The 15238-nt window shown below is 50.8% G+C and overlaps 3 protein-coding genes across 9 annotated transcripts in view; 1 reads left to right on the top strand and 2 right to left on the bottom strand.

The window, feature by feature from the left end:
• The first annotated feature begins 1430 nt into the window (after window positions 1–1430).
• Art1 (ADP-ribosyltransferase 1) lies at window positions 1431–6364 on the top strand. 2 transcript variants are annotated; one of them, XM_052713875.1, is made up of 4 exons: window positions 1431–1493; window positions 2468–2561; window positions 3802–3843; window positions 5485–6364. In XM_052713875.1, exons 1-4 carry the CDS (start codon window positions 1431–1433, stop codon window positions 5574–5576), a joined length of 291 nt encoding a protein of 96 aa, XP_052569835.1. In that variant the 3' UTR covers window positions 5577–6364. The 2 variants fall into 2 exon arrangements, with proteins under 2 accessions (XP_052569835.1, XP_052569834.1); XM_052713874.1 differs by having other exon boundaries at window positions 1784–2561.
• Window positions 6365–6596: 232 nt separating this feature from the next.
• Chrna10 (cholinergic receptor nicotinic alpha 10 subunit) lies at window positions 6597–11319 on the bottom strand. Its single transcript, XM_052763235.1, has 5 exons — window positions 10916–11319; window positions 10298–10443; window positions 9569–9723; window positions 8365–8897; window positions 6597–7823 (listed from the first exon to the last, which is right to left on the bottom strand). Exons 1-5 carry the CDS (start codon window positions 10974–10976, stop codon window positions 7375–7377), a joined length of 1344 nt encoding a protein of 447 aa, XP_052619195.1. The 5' UTR covers window positions 10977–11319; the 3' UTR covers window positions 6597–7374.
• A 2546-nt stretch (window positions 11320–13865) lies between these two features.
• Nup98 (nucleoporin 98 and 96 precursor) overlaps window positions 13866–15238 on the bottom strand; it is a 90519-nt gene continuing 89146 nt past the window's right edge. For all 6 annotated transcript variants that reach the window (XM_052761316.1, XM_052761314.1, XM_052761318.1 and 3 more), the window contains one exon: window positions 13866–15163. In XM_052761316.1, coding sequence (XP_052617276.1) covers window positions 14946–15163 — 218 coding nt within the window. In that variant the 3' untranslated portion in view covers window positions 13866–14945. The remainder of the gene's footprint in view (window positions 15164–15238) is intronic.

Below are 15238 nucleotides of genomic sequence, written 5' to 3'. Positions count from 1 at the left end.
AGGGCCTCATGGAGTCCCAGGATGGCCTTGGGCCCACCATCCTCCTGCCTCGGCCTCTCACGTGCTGGCGTTACAGGTTGCACCACCATGTCCACCCTTTCTCTGAAGCACATTCGTTTCCATTTCCTTCCTGACTGTGCCAGGTACTGGCAGTAGCACAGGGTAGATGACAATAAAGTACAAAAGGTAACTTTCGGAGCGGTGATGGCAACATCAGTGTACATAGATTTCCAGACCACGTCAACGAACACTGGAAAGCCATCAGCAGGCCAGGCACGGGGGCACGCCTGTCATCCCAGCACTCAGGAAGCCGAGGTTGGCAGATCACTTGGAAGTGGCGTTATGCTGAGTGTAACCAACCGACATGCTCACAGGCGCCAGCCTGGGACACAGAGTGAGTTTAAGGTTGGCCTGGACTACAGGGTCAGATCCTGCCTCAAAGCAAACCGAACATTATAAAAAAAAAAATCCATGTGCCCATTCAATGGTTTGACTAGCCCATGAAACACATCATGTGACTATCGTAATGACAAAGGTAGATGTGAGGGTGCTGACTTGGAAGGAATCCCTGACGAATTGTTCCTCAAAAGGATATATTGACAGGATGTGTATATGTAAGCATTTTTTCTTTGGAAAAAAAAAAGGACAACAAATCTAAGACACTGCATATAGAACATCGTGTGTATGTGTGGGGGTGTGGGGGTGTGATCTGTGTACATATATTTAATATTATACTATTCAGAGGCTCAATGGGAGAGTGCTTGTCTAGCATACACAAGGCTCTGGGTTTGACCTCCAGCATTGAAAGGAAACAGTTAATTATACTGTTCAAATATTTTCTGAGAAAGGCATTGGAAGACATATTATATCACTGGCCACTCCTTCCATGGGCAGGAGTGTGTAAGGCTGGAATGGGGTAAACAGAGAGAAGGGAAAAAGGAGACTATCTTTCACACACTCACCTTCTTACAACAAGCATTATGTTGTAATAAAACACGTCTGTCTTACTCTAGTAAAATAAGTAGGTAGCTCATATCCGTTATGCCTGCATTTAGGAGGTGGAAGCAGGAGGGTCAAAGATTAAAGGTCATCTTTGTTTCAGGACCCAGTTCCAGGTCAGCATGGATATGTGAAACCCTGTTTAAAACAAACAGACATAGACAGACAGACAGAAAAGGGACAGCACGCAATGCAGTCCCATGCAATGCAGCCCCAGCCTTGATTTAGAGATGGCTGCTCCTGTCCTGACCCGAGGTCGGGCCTCCTTCTTAGAGCCACTGTGGGTCAGTGTAACCACCCTCAGGGGAGCCGGAGGCTGTGTGAGTCCTCTACCCCTCTGTCAGCTAATGTTTACTAAGGGGTAGAGATTAACATCCCGATTTTCCTGATGAGGAACAAGAGACGGCAGCTTCCCCAGGGTCACTTCCAACATGAAGATTCCAGCCATGATGTCTCTCCTACTGGTGTCTGTGGGCCTCAGGGATGGACTTCAGGTATGGTCATCATCCACCAGCTCCATGTCTAGTAGGAAGGGAAGCAGAGGGAAGGATGTCCAGTGTCCCTGGGAACCCATCTGTCCCCTCCTAGGCGACTCCTGAAAACCTAGTCTGGGGAGTTTGCAGCTGGTGGTTCCCAACCCCCTTCCCCTCCGGATGTGTTTGGGGTTCTTTCTGCCTTTCTCGGTAGTCAGGCCCTTTCTCAGATCAGGGGAACGCTGATGACTGGGTTCCCATTTTCCTAGGGACCAACCACCTTCTCAGTCCTTATGCTCCCCTACCCTCAGGTTCAAAGTCACTCCATCACACAACTAGACATCTTTTCTCAAGAAACACCCCTGGACATGGCCCCAGCGTCCTTTGACGACCAGTATGCTGGCTGTGCAGCAGACATGGCAGCAGCTCTGCCAGATCTCAACCACTCAGAGTTCCAGGCCAACAAAGTGTATGCGGATGGTTGGACTCTGGCCAACACCCAATGGCAGGAGCGCACGGCCTGGGGGTCAACGTGGGGCCTCAGCTCAACCCCCTTGCCCCCTCCACCCCCGGGCTTCCGAGATGAGCACGGGGTGGCGCTCCTGGCCTACACGGCCAACAGCCCCCTGCACAAGGAGTTCAACGCGGCTGTGCGCGAGGCGGGCCGCTCCCGGGCACACTACCTCCACCGCTTCTCCTTCAAGACCCTCCACTTCCTGCTTACCGAGGCCCTGCAGCTGCTCGGGAGCCAGCGATCTCGCGGGTGCCGGCAGGTGTACAGGGGGGTGCATGGCCTGCGCTTCCGGCCAGCGGGGCCCGGCGCCACCGTTAGGCTGGGAGGCTTTGCTTCCGCGTCCCTCAAGAACGTTGCCGCCCAGCAATTTGGCGAGGACACCTTCTTTGGTATCTGGACCTGCCTCGGAGCCCCGATCAGGGGTTACTCCTTTTTCCCTGGAGAGGAGGAGGTGCTGATCCCCCCTTTTGAGACTTTCCAGGTGATCAACTCCAGCCGACCTGCCCAGGGTCCCGCACGCATCTATCTCCGCGCTCTGGGCAAACGTAGCACATACAACTGCGAATACATCAAAGGTGAGGAATGAGCAAGGCCAGACGGTCCTACAAAAAGATGGGCTTCCCGTATCTGCCAGGAGCTTTGGCAACTCTAAACCCCAACCCCTACTCCAGCCAAGGGATTCATACATAAATGATAAAAGGCTCAAGCGCGTGGTGGCTCACACCTGTGATACCAGCGCTCAGCAGGCAATAAAGGCGATGGGAGTTGGGAGGGGTGCTGGGAACAGACACATGCAGGAATGGAGGAGAGGCGGCCAGGGCCTTTGAAAGGACAGGCACACTTGAATCAGGCTGTTGTCCCAGCTGGAAGCTGGAAAGGAATTATTTTGCAGTCACAGTATTGACACCAAGGCATTTGTTGACAGAACTAAGTAAAGGGGGAACACGTCGATGGCTCGGCCGGTGGAGTTTGGCCCCGCAAGCCTGACGTCTCCAGTTCAGTCCTCAGAACCTGTATAAAGACTGAAGGAGAGAACTGACTCCACAGGCTTTTCTCTGACCTCCACATACCCTAGGAAGCACTCCTCCCCCATCTCTCACACGCTAATAACAAAGTTTAAGAAACATAATTGAGCAAAAGTCCCAAGCTCAGTTTTTGAGAGCTACAATTTTACTAGATAGAATGGGAATTATATGCAGTAGCCTATGCTGGGCAGGGGTGGGGAGCGAAATAGCAGGTCAGTGTTGTGCCTCTAAGTTCCAGTTTACCTGTGCCAACCTGTGGTCAGGAGCATGTCAGCTGTTCCTCCTCCATCTGCTCGGTCCATTGTCAAGCCAGAGGAAGAACAACAAGGAGGACCTGTTCTGAACCCCTGGTGGGCTGTGGACTACTGCTCCTAGCTCAGTGAGACCTCACTTTCATAGTTAAGAGGCAGACAGTTGACCTGCACGGTGACCATGGCAGAAATGGGAGGAGGCACAATGTGGCTCAGTTCCGACTTTGAACGGCATCAGGAGCCATGAGGAAAGCAGGCCAAGAACACAAACCAGCGCCTCCCTGTCTGGGCCAGGGCACAGGAAAGTGAGTTGGGAGTGCGGTGAGGAGGCCAGAGTGCAGGAGCGCGCCAGAACGAGATCCTGGCTTCCATGGCTGCCTCCCTTCTGTCCTCAGGACTCAGGTCAAGTGAATGTGATCTAGGGAGGTCCTCCCTAAGGGAGCAGGACTACAGAGAATCAAGATTGGATCATCAGAGCTCTGAGGGTCCTTTGCAGCCAGAGAGCTACTGAAGCATTGATTCCACATTCTTCCTTTCAGAAAAGAAGTGCAGATCTGGGCCCTGCTGGTTGGATAGCTCAGGTAAGAGATGAAGTCGTTTGAGCAGGCTGTCCCAGGACTGGACCCTCTCTAGACTCCCCTCTTATTCTTATAAACCCACCTCTTTACCTAAGAAGGGAATCGCTGACCCTGGTAGAGGATGTGTATGTGTGTGTGTGGCTCTGGCAGCATCTGAACCTCTCAGAGGAGGGCCACTGTCAGGCCCTGTTTCAGGCTGCGAGGCGGTTCCCTGCAGTGTTCTCCCTTGGGGCTTTTTCTTTGGTTGCAAACCCAGTGTCCCTGTTACTGCCCTCGGGCTCCTTCAGACCTGCTTTCCACGGTCAAAGCCAACTCTTGGATGCAGCGTGACTGTACTCTAGTCTGGGCTCGGACTTAACGATTCTTTCCCTGTGCCTCAGTTTCCTAATTTGTAATAAGCAAGTAGGATCAAAAGACACCTGTATCCCTTTCAGCTGTGGGTCTTCTCTTATACACCTGCTGTGCCAGGGCTTACCTGGGCCACTGCTCATTTAGGTGGGAAGAGGCCACTTCCAAAGAAGAATTAACTGCCCCCCCCCCCCAATCCCCTCACAGCTCCCAGCCACACTTCCTGCTCCATCCCCAATGCTCCCTCCTTCTAGGATCGGTAACCAGTAGGCAGGAAAGACAGTCACAGCCTCTGTTCCTTCCACTTTCCCTGACATAATTGTTCTAGGAGTTCCGGCTCTTTACACCATGAATCCTCAGCAGAGTTCAACGGCACTGGTACAGTTTATTACTATTTATTTCCCAGAGTGGGTTTCTCGGTGCTGCCATGGCTGGTCTGGAACTCACTCTGTAGACCAGGTTGGCCTGGAACTCACAGAGATCCACCTGCCTCGGTCTCCCAAGTGCTGGGATTAAAGGCGTGTACCACCTTGTTCAGCATCAGCCGCTTTTACAGAGGTCAGAAAGCAGCAACCAATCCCTCACCAAACAGCTAGTGAGCAATCGTGTCTGTCGCCTGGCCGCAGAGGTGAACTGCCAAGTGCCCACTATGACAATCCCTACCCCCAGCCACACAGCAGTCTACTGGTAAAACCTGGGATACTGTCCTCATGTAGCAAAGTGAGACCAGAGACTTGGCCAAGGCAGCAGAGTGACCAGAAGCTGAGTCTCCAACTTCAAACCAGGCCTTCTGTTTTGTTTTTGAGACAGGGGAGTTTGCTTTGTAGCCCAGGTTGTCCTAGAACTCATGTGCAGTTCAGGCTGGCCTCAAATGGGCCATTCTCTTGCCTTTGCCTCCTGGGTGCTAGGATGCTGGCCAAGCAGACCACTGTATCCCACTTGGGCCTCTACATTCAGATGGTGCATAATTTGAGCCTTGGGAAAGTTTAGAAGTTTTGCCTCCACATTCCCACCCATCACTACTCCGACCGGGGCATGGATGGAGAAGCCAGTTTCAACATCACTAGATGTCTCTCAGATCTCTGCTCTCGAGGCTTATCCACAGTGCAGTGTAGTGGCTCCTTTGTGTCAGAGGTGGTGGGGTTAGAGCTGATTGGTCTCTGAATGGGAGACTGTGGCCCTCACTGGTCTCTTATCCCTGTCTCTTGTTGCACTTTGGGGGTTAGTCTTTCCAGCTCACTCTGCCTTTCACCTCCATGTCCTCACACTGCTCCTAAATCTCTTTTCCTCCCTTAGCCCCGGGCTTCATCTCCACCTCCTGTTCGGGCCTGCTATTGCTCTGGTTCCTTGTGCTGATGACTCTTCCAGAGAATACAGGCCTCCTGTGACCTACCAGATGTTGACTGGCCCTGCCTGAAGAATGTTGGTCACCTGTGCGCTTTAACTATAGCAGGATCCTGGTGAATCAGTCTATCTGCGGGGAACTCTGGGACCTTCTATGGTAATGACCTTCCAGACCCATTGCCGGTGGAGACACAGAAGAGAATTTGGAGACTGAACCTTGCTCAGGGCTGCAGGAGGAGAATTGACTGGAAGTCAGAGGACTCTGGGACAGGCACAGACTCATTTGGAGCCAGAAGACTTCAACTCATTGTGAGTGGGAGATGATGGGGGAGAGCACTTGGCCATGGGACATGCAGGGTCACTTAAATGACTCCCAAGTCTACCTGGAAAGTTCTTGTTCACTTTTCTGCCACCTGGCTAGGTTAGAGTACTTGCCTCTCTCTCCGTTTCCATTGGTCCCTGAGTATTTCCCAGGTCAGGCTGTGAACCTCTTATGGGTAAGGACTGGGAAGAAGGCACAAAGAAAGTGCCAGAAGCTGTATGACAGCGAGAAAGCAACCAATCCTGTGAGTGGTGATCCCTGCACTACGCTCACCTGGGCCACTTTTAAGATCTCTAATGTCAGTGTGTGAGAACAGGGTGGCTGTGTCTAGCTATAAGGATGGACAGCAGGAGAAAGTTTTAGGCCCTCTTTCAGGGTCCTGTGAAAGGCCGATTTTTTTTTTTCTGCTATTGTTACCGGAAAGGTAATTTCTAGGCTGGCGGAAAAAAAAGGGTACTTGTCACTAAACCTGATAACTTGAGTTTGATCCCTGGGTCCCATATAGCAGAGGGAAAGAACCAACTACCTACATTGTTCTCTGACCTCCACAAATGTACCCTGGTGCACAAGCACGCGCACACACACACACAATAAAACAAATAAATGTGATTTTTAAAAAGATATAATTTTTGCATTGATCTGTGAATCCTGAGATTCCTATCTATAAAGACAAACCTGGATCCCCAACTTCTGGATGTGGCCCCAAGGAGAAGACAGGACACAGAGGAGGTGCTGGGCCCACTCTCCTTTATTATGGATTGAAGCTCTGAGACAAAACTCTGCACTACTTTCTGTTCTGGAAACGAACTAGACAGTGAATTTCCTTCCCGAGAGCCTTAGCAGAGATAAACAAGATGAGGAGCTGTGAGAGCAGCTGCTACGGATGAGAGCAAATGTGCAGCTTTGTCCCTTCAGTCAGTAACTTACACTCTAGCCAGGAGCGGTAGCACCTGCGGGCACCTGCCTTCGGAGAGGCAGAGGCAGGTGGGTCTATGTGAGTTCAAGGCCAGCCTGGGCTACACAGCAAGTTCCAGGCCAGCAGGGGGTACATCGTGAGACTGTCTCAACAAAATAAAAATAACATGGATTCTCCCAGCTAATAACTATCATTCCAAGTGTAGACACAGATGGTTATTTATTTTTTAGATAAAATATCCTGGAGCTCAGGCTGTCCTTGAACTTATGGCAATCCTCCTATCTCAGCCTCCACGTGCTGGAATTACAGGAGAGCACCAGCTTGCTCAACTGACATTGAGTCTTATTCTCCAAGTCTGTACTTTGACCTTAATCACATTGGAATTAAGGGAGAAACAGGCTTTGGATCCTCCTTAGTTAGGACAGGTAGCTCACAAAGGCTGTTTGTGGACTGTGAGGTCAGAAGCGCTGGTCCTGAAGAGGTGTTCCTGACTCTGGGGAGAGACTAGCTAGCCTATCTGAATACCAACAACCACCTGGCTTTTGTCATTCCTGCCTGGTAGTGTTGAGGTGACCACAGCTCCCTGAGATCCAGTTCTTGGCCCTCACAGGGCTTGTACCAGTACCAGGAGGCTCATGACCAGAGCCATGCAGAAGAAGATGCCCAGGAAAAAGCGGTCCATCACTCGAGCCAGGCGCTTCCAGTCTTCATGGCAGCGCTGGGCAGCCCGGTGGCTGTGGAAGGTGCTGGCAATGGAAGCCACATGATGCAGAAGGGCTTCCTGATGGCATAGACACCGTGGCTCATGACAAGGCCCCTCTGGGAGACCAGCTGGAGGCTGGAGGCTGGGGGCTGATTCTAGTGGCCGGGACTGCCCACAGGGCTCCCCTCGTTCCCGCACACACAGTCCTCTGGCCAGGTGTCCCAGCAGGAGGACCCGCGCCCAGGCAGGCACTGGATGTGCACTAGGACCACAGTAATGCAGATTCATGATGAGGATGGTGAGTGCTGTGGAGAACGTGACCATGGTCATGGTGGCCATGTAGTACTTCCCTGTGGGACAGAGAACATTGTGAGCCCCAAACAAGAAATGAAGACTGTTGAGCTTCCCAGCTGCCTCATCACAAATAGAAGGCCAGCACCAGGCCCTCAAATCCAATGAGGGGAAGGACATAGATAAGAGTTAAGTTCTCCCCTCTCCTCATTCCTATTAGGGTTCTGAAGATATCTGCTACCTAATTATTTTCCCTGCTTGGGGGGGGGGGGAGGGGGTCAGATTATGGTTGTAAGCTGAACAGGTACTGATCCTTTCTGTACACCTGGAATAACCTATTGGTTATTCATGGGTTCATAGTGATACTCCTGTGAGTGAACAAATGTCAGGTGCACAGGAGAATACCAGGCATACAGTCATCACTCACTACAGTTTGTTTATTATGAGATGGGGACCAGATCTTCCTCCACCAAGGCTCCTTCGCGCCCCTAGCGGTGAGGGGTGTTCTCTCAGATAGGTCTACTCTTTGCCCCCTCTCTCACCCCCTGCAGCTGTCACTCTGCTGGCTCAGTGTCCATTCCCCCATGCTCTCAGGCTCACCGATGAGTGGCACGCTCTCTGCAGGCGGCATGCTCTCGGCCAGAATCAGCTGGAAGACGGTGAGGGCCAGGAGCACGGTGACGCCCAGAGACACCTTTTCCCCGGAGTCAGCGGGCAGGTGGAAGGCCAGTGGCGCCAGCAGGGAGATGAACACACAGGGCAGCAGCAGGTTGCACACATAGGCGGCAGCGCGGCGGCGCAGTAGCAGCGTGAAGGTCACATCCGGGTAGGGCTCAGAGCAGCAGCCATAGGTGAGCACGCGCCTGCGCGCCGGCATGCCCAGCACGCGCCACTCAACGTTCTCCACGAAGTCGGCCAGACTGGCAGACGCGCCCCGGGGTCGCACGTCCAGCTGGTGCCCGCCGTGCGTCCATGAGCCGAAGGTCAGGCCGCAGCGCTGCGCGTCGAACGGGAAGGCAGACACGTCCACACGGCACGAACTGCGTGTGATGGCTGGTGCATCCCAGCGCACGGCGCCATCGTGCCGTACAACCACGTTGGTGCTGGCCGAGGCTGGTGGCTGCGTGTCTGCCCTGTGGACAGGCAGGACAGGATTTACCGGGGACCACGAACAGGGTGGATCTATTGTCACTAGTCAGGCTTTAGTGTCTAGGGCAGCACTGTGAAGTGAGCCTCATTAGGCTTACTAAACTCACTTCAATCTTAAGGTCTAGAGGAGGCAGCCAAGGACTTGGAAGGGCCGGGAGCAGAGTATAAAAAGCCTCTGCAAACCAGAGGTGGAATTGAGCCTCACAGTGACCTAGGGAGTCATCTATAAAACTCATTAGAGGGACCCAGAAAGATGCACAATGCTATGTACTGTCTAGGAGACGGAAAGAACCTAAAGATGGCATAAAGGAGTACCCCCAAAGACTAGGCCGTAGGCTGGTGAGATCTCCAGCGACCCCTGAGCCTGGAAGGGTGGACCTGCCACAGAGAAGCACTTGGTCTCAAGACGGTTCTCTTTGAGAGCTACAACTGGCTTGGACTACATCGCGGGTTCTCAACTTGCCAACACCCAGCTTGAGCCGGCCTGAGAAAACTGAAAGTGCACCATGAGAGGTGAAGAGCTCCTTACAGATGGCCCTAGGGGCAAGTTTCCAAGGCATCTTAGCAACTCTATTAGGTGTTGGGAGGGGACTCAGTGCATGTCAAGGGCAGATGGGCAACTCTAAAGAGGAGAAGGGGAGCAGACAGGCAATACTTGTTGTAGAGTACGATGTCTGGCCGCCACACTAGACTGCTGGGAATGCGGATTGCATCCAAGTCACCATAGGCTTTGGGGTCCCAGTGTAGGTAGGCATCTGTCCACTCCTGCCTGATCCACAGGTATAAGGTCAGCACCTGGTTCCGTTCGTCCTAGCAGCGACAGGCAATGGACATGCATATATACACACACTGCCTTCTTCGTGCACGCACACGGGGCTCTGGTGAGTACCCACAAACCCAGCTTGCTCTAACAGCCTGATTCCCACCCAGGCTTGAACGTGTGTGCCTTTGGTGGGCTCTTAAGTCTCCATTTCATCAGTTCATCCCTCAGATAACTCCTGCTTGGGTAGAGGGGAGTTTAATAAATTCCAGTGTGGGGGCTGGTGAGATGGCTCAGTGGTTAAGAACACTGGCTGTTCTTCCAGAGGTCCTGAGTTCAATTCCCAGCAACCACATGGTGACTCACAGCCATCTATAATGGAATTTGATGTCCTCTTCTAGCATGCAGGTATATATGCACGTAGAGCACCATATACATAAAATAAATAAATCTTAAAAAAAATTTAAATAAATTCCAGTGTGTAAAGTCTTGGGCCACCAATGCGTACACAGGAATTAATAAATGGCTATTTCATCATTAATATTAACACATAGGAAAAGGATAACTAGATGATCCTTCTTCCCTTGATCCACATCCCAGAGCTATACCACTACCACATCATACCATATCGATGATCTGAGACAATGTCACCTCCAGGGTTACATTTAGAGTCTGGTCTGTGTCTGCCACAGGTCTCAGGGCATTTGTATAGTTGACAAACAGGTCACGAAACAGCTTGTGAGCCAGTCTGCCCTCGGCTCCCAGGCATTCTGGAGGATGGAGGAGGGGGATTGTCCACTTTGACTGCAGTTCAGGGGCCGCTGTCTGCACCCTCCACCCCCACCTGGAGCCTTATCACCTGGTTCATGGTCTCCCACACTTTTGGTGGTCGGGTGTGTGTGTGTGTGTTCAGATATGCATAGAAGCCAGAGGAGGGCACTGGATGTCTGGCTGTCACTTTCTACCTTATTCTCTTGAGACAGGGTCTCTTACTGAAATTACATCTTGCCATTTTTCAGCAATCTTCCTGCTCAGGTCCCTGCAGCACTGGGGTTAGAGGTGTTTACATGGTTACCGCCCACCACCATCACCCCATCTCATCAGGCAAGCCTCCCTTCTTTCTCTTCAGCATGCCCTCCTCCACATTCCCCAGACAGCTTGTTCTCACTGAGGAGGTGAAGACAGGTGGAGGTTTGAGGTGGACGGGAGCATCGGCAGTGTCAGAAGAGGGTTGGTTCCTACCTGCAGGGAGACACAGCAGGAGCAGAAATCCCAGGCCGAGGTGGTGGCTCCTGGTCTCCATGGCCCTACCACAGCCAGAGGGTGGGCAAGTTTTCAGGACAGATGTAGGACAATAGGTCCAGCTGGCTGATGTGTGTAGTACCTGGGAATCAGAGCCTGAGGTCTTCCTTCCAGCCTGTTTTCCTTGCCCTCAATTCTACACCTGGCCCCTGGAATCTGTGGTTTCTCCCTTGCTGCTGTTCCCAGCCTCTCTGGCCTCAGCTTCTGCCCTTCTGTATGACCAGTGCCCTTTTTTACCTCTGTCTCAATTTGCTTCTTCCTCTGTAACCCCCTACAGCTCCCCTCCCCCAACCCCGAATCCATTCCCTGTACCTGGTCTCTGAGTGAGCCTGCTGCTTTCAGCAGAGCAGGGCCAAGAACTCTATCAGCACTCACTGAGGTCTGAGGCACAGGAGAGCAGCCCTTCTTCCATTGACCGTTTTATTAGCTTAATTGCAGGGCTGACGTATCGGTGCCCATGGGAACAGAGCAACTGAAATGGACACCCGAGGGAGGGTGCTGGGCCCTAAATTATTCAAATTCTGCGAATCAGCATGAAGGCCCATCCTGGGGGTTGGTTTAGGATCTGAAAGTGCAAAACCTTAGGCTTTAAGGGTATATGGGGCTGGGGCCTGTGGGTGAGAACTGTGCGTCCCAGCTCAGCTACATTCACTGCTTCAATTCTGGAGGCTCCTTTGAGACCCAGCAGCTTTCCTCCCAGGGAGCGACTCAACACCTTAGACTCTGGTGTTCGGTGCCAGGTTAACTCTGCCACTCCTCATTGGAGTGGTGTTGAGTCTTAGACCACTCCAGATGGTCCTGTGGAGCAGGTATGCAGTGTACACCATTTCCTCAGTCCCTGTAGCCACTCTAGGCTAATACTTTACTGTGGGCAGGAGGGAGGGGCTGGTTATGGTTAAAGTTAGGGATTAGAGGCTAAGGGTTAGAGTGAGGATTATACAGTCAAGAAGGCACACACTTCAGAATCCTGTGTATCAAAGATGACGTTGAACTTCTTTCTGCCTCCACCTCGAAAATATTTGGGATTACAAGTATGTGCTCACCAGTTTATGTGCTGGCCTTGAAGTCCCAATAGTCAAGGATGGCTTTGAGCTCTGGACTCTCCTGCCTCGACCTCCTAAGTGCTGGGATACAGGCATATACTACCATGCTGTTTCTGCAATGCTGGGAACTGAACCCTAAGCCTCATGCATGGTAGGCAAGGACTCTAACAGCTGAACTACAACCCAGCCTCCCCCCCCCCCCCCCCTTTATTTCTGAGACAGGGTTTCTCTGTGTAGTTTTGGAGCCTGTCCTGGAACTCACTCTGTAGACCAGGTTGGCCTAGAACTCAGAGGTCCTCCTGGCTCTGCCTCCCGAGTGCTGGGATTAAAAGATTAAAAGCACCACCACCGCCCAGCCTTCCTTTTCTTTATTAATAGAAATAGTACTTGTCGGGTTGGGGATTTAGCTCAGTGGTAGAGCGCTTGCCTAGCAAGTGCAAGGCCCTGGGTTCGGTCCTCACCTCCAGGGGGAAAAAAAAAATAGTACTTGTCCTAAGAGTAAGTACATCCCATACCAATAATCCTTAATGCTCCTAAAACCACTAGCCATTTCTGTAGCACATGCTTTTTGAAAAATATCTCTGGCACATGGAAAGCAAGAATTCTGTCAGCAGCTCCATTGTTTTGAGTCAGCTGTGGAGGAAGGGGATTGCCAGCTGACTAACCTCTGGCCTCAGGGGTCCAAACTGAAGACTCAGACAAGGCAGACACACTGTTGTTTTATATAATTCTGTGATGTTGCATGTCTTTGGTTTAAATCTACCTGGAATTTGCTCACACCTCAGTTCAACAAGACACGAGTAGACTTTTGATCCTCAAAACAGGCCATCGTAAAACAGCCAGTTCAGGGATCATTACTGCCTTTGGGAAGGAGTGACTCATGGTTTAAAACAATCATCAGCAGAAAGCTTTGAATAGAAAGTATATTCAGTGGAACAATTTGAACCCAGAATCTATGTGTATAAATCTGTATTTACTAGTCAGTAACTTTCTTGTCCCTAAATCTGGCCTTACAAAAGCCTTTGGGCTGTGTGGGTTCTTAGGTGGAGGAGAGAGGGATAAGAAAATACCAGAGAGACCTAGACTAGAAGACAGAAACACAGGATAGTTTTGGGAGGGCCTGAGTCAATACCCAACAGACCTGAGGTTTAGTCAAAAGGGCTTTTAATAATATGCCAAAGGGCAAGGCAAAAGACCTCCCCCCTTGCATGATTAAAGCACACCATATAGCCAAGTGTAGACCCTTCCAAACACCTGGTAAACACCCGTGGTCAAGTCATCTCCTTACATAGCCCTGCTGGATAAAGCAAGCTCAGATTCTGACCCAGTTCTCACTAGGAAGTCTCTGTGGGCTCCCACAGAGCTGAGAGGTAGCCAACTGTAGAGATCTTGCCTAGCATGCAAAGACCCTGGGTTTAATTCCCACTACTGCAAGGAAAAAAAAGTGTTTGGGCTCCTCTGAATCTCAGTGCAGCACTAACTGTTCAAAACGTTTATTTGTGAATTGCCTGGTGTGCCTGAGGTCAGGAACTTTTGGGAGTTGGCTATGGCCTTCCTCCTGAGGCAGAGTCTCTAGTACCTGCAGCTGTGACGCCTTCTCCAGGCTAGATGATCACAATACATGTGCTTGCTAGGTAAGCACTCTACCACTGAGCTAAATCCCCAACCCCACGTCTGGCTTTTTACATGGATCCTAAATTTGGGTTGTCAGGCTTGTGTAGCTAGTGCTTTGACCTGCTGAACTAACTCCTTAGCCCTCTGTTCTCTTTAACTTAAGATGTTTACATTTAGATAAGGAATCTCCGGAGTCCCCCAAAACACAAAGAGGAAGTCAATACCACCAAGAATACTATAAACATTTCATTTTATTTTTTTTAAGAAAGTAGCTTCAGAAAGAGGAAAATAATCTAGATCATTTATATATATATAATTTTTTTAATAAAAACCTTTACATAATCTTCATGCATAAAGACCCAGGGGTGGCCATATTGTCTGTGACAGCCCCAAATATCAGCTGTCTCAGGCCAGAGCCTGGGACTCCCCACAGCCAGCAGCAATGTGGTGAAGGCCTTCTACCTGCCCCCAGGGCCCAACCAGACCTGTCTTAGTGACAGTTTTACCTTCTGGGAGTGTGGGTGAAAGGTGGGAAATGGTCTTGGCTAAATGGGAGGATTGAGAGGAACACCTTTCACATTCTTCATCCAAACTCCTCTGGCAAATCCAGGAAGATGACTGATAAATCAGGAGCTTCCCAGAGACACATTTTCTGTGGTTTGAGGCCACTGCACATGATAGTAGGGCAGGTATAGTGTCCATAGGATATACGAGGCATGAACAAAAGAGCCTTTAAGATCTCTGCTTCCATAGCAGACAGCCCTTCTATCTTCAATGTGTCAAAGAACAAGGTCCAACCCTCTTTTGACTCCCATACTCATTGTTAAGAAATCTTCAGGGACAAGCATCAGGGATGGACGGTCATCTACCAGACATTTGTCATTTGTCTCAGTCTTTTCAAACAGCAGTGACACAGAAGAGCCGCAGCAGAGCAGGTTAGACGTTGGCATAGGGTGTGTGTGTCACAAGACTCAGAACTTGGTGTGGAAAAGAATTCCGTTTTTTTTGGAGGTTCTGCCAAAGAGGTTTTATTGACAATTTTTCAAAAGAAAGAGAAATTGAATAGTCTTGAAGTTGGCAAATGGAGACCTGGTTTTGTTTTGTTGTTTTTTGTTGTTGTTGTTCTAAAAGCCCTTGTATGCTATGTTCAGTATTAGGAAACCCTGAACAACTAGTGGATGCTGCTTAGGGCAGCAGAAGGGGAGGGAGGATTCCACATCAACCCCGAAATCGGAAAACTGTCAATTAAAACAATGCTAGAAACTGCTGTGTGTGAGTATGAATGGGCATGAGTGTGATGGCAAGAGCTAGGGTCACTGGCTCCCAACTGTCAGTTCTCGCAGGTAGGACTGTGTAAGGCCACGAAGTTCCTCCAAGGCATAGTCCTCAGGCATGGGGAGCCTGCCAATGTGGGGAGCCAACAGACGCAAAGGGACTCGTTGAGGGTCTGGTGTTGAGTTGGAGGTGGCATCAGGAGCGTGCTGCAGGCTCAGCACTACCCGAAGCAAGTTGGCTACACGTTTGGCCATATCTAGAGAGAAAACCACAGTGAGTGCTGACTACACGGCACTGATGTGGGGTGTCATAAGACAGGAAGTAAGCCACA

The sequence above is a fragment of the Peromyscus californicus genome, unplaced genomic scaffold (assembly GCF_007827085.1).
Source record: "Peromyscus californicus insignis strain IS unplaced genomic scaffold, ASM782708v3 Scaffold_4__1_contigs__length_199733344, whole genome shotgun sequence".
Lineage (NCBI taxonomy): Eukaryota > Metazoa > Chordata > Mammalia > Rodentia > Cricetidae > Peromyscus > Peromyscus californicus.
The sequence above is the reverse complement of the archived record's forward strand: the minus strand, read 5'-3'. Positions and strand labels throughout refer to the sequence as shown.

Excerpts from the sequence above, each read along its gene's own strand:
- Art1 (XM_052713874.1), top strand. The coding sequence starts at position 1,431 with ATGAAGATTCCAGCCATGATGTCTCTCCTACTGGTGTCTGTGGGCCTC. Across the intron at positions 1,494-1,783 it reads GCCTCAGGGATGGACTTCAG|GTTCAAAGTCACTCCATCAC; the intron begins GTATGGTCATCA and ends CCCTACCCTCAG. Across the intron at positions 3,844-5,484 it reads CTGCTGGTTGGATAGCTCAG|CCCCGGGCTTCATCTCCACC; the intron begins GTAAGAGATGAA and ends TTCCTCCCTTAG.
- Chrna10 (XM_052763235.1), bottom strand. The coding sequence starts at position 10,976 with ATGGAGACCAGGAGCCACCACCTCGGCCTGGGATTTCTGCTCCTGCTG. Across the intron at positions 9,724-10,297 it reads TGTCTCAGATCATCGATATG|GACGAACGGAACCAGGTGCT; the intron begins GTATGATGTGGT and ends TGTCGCTGCTAG. Across the intron at positions 7,824-8,364 it reads AGAGAGCGTGCCACTCATCG|GGAAGTACTACATGGCCACC; the intron begins GTGAGCCTGAGA and ends TCTGTCCCACAG.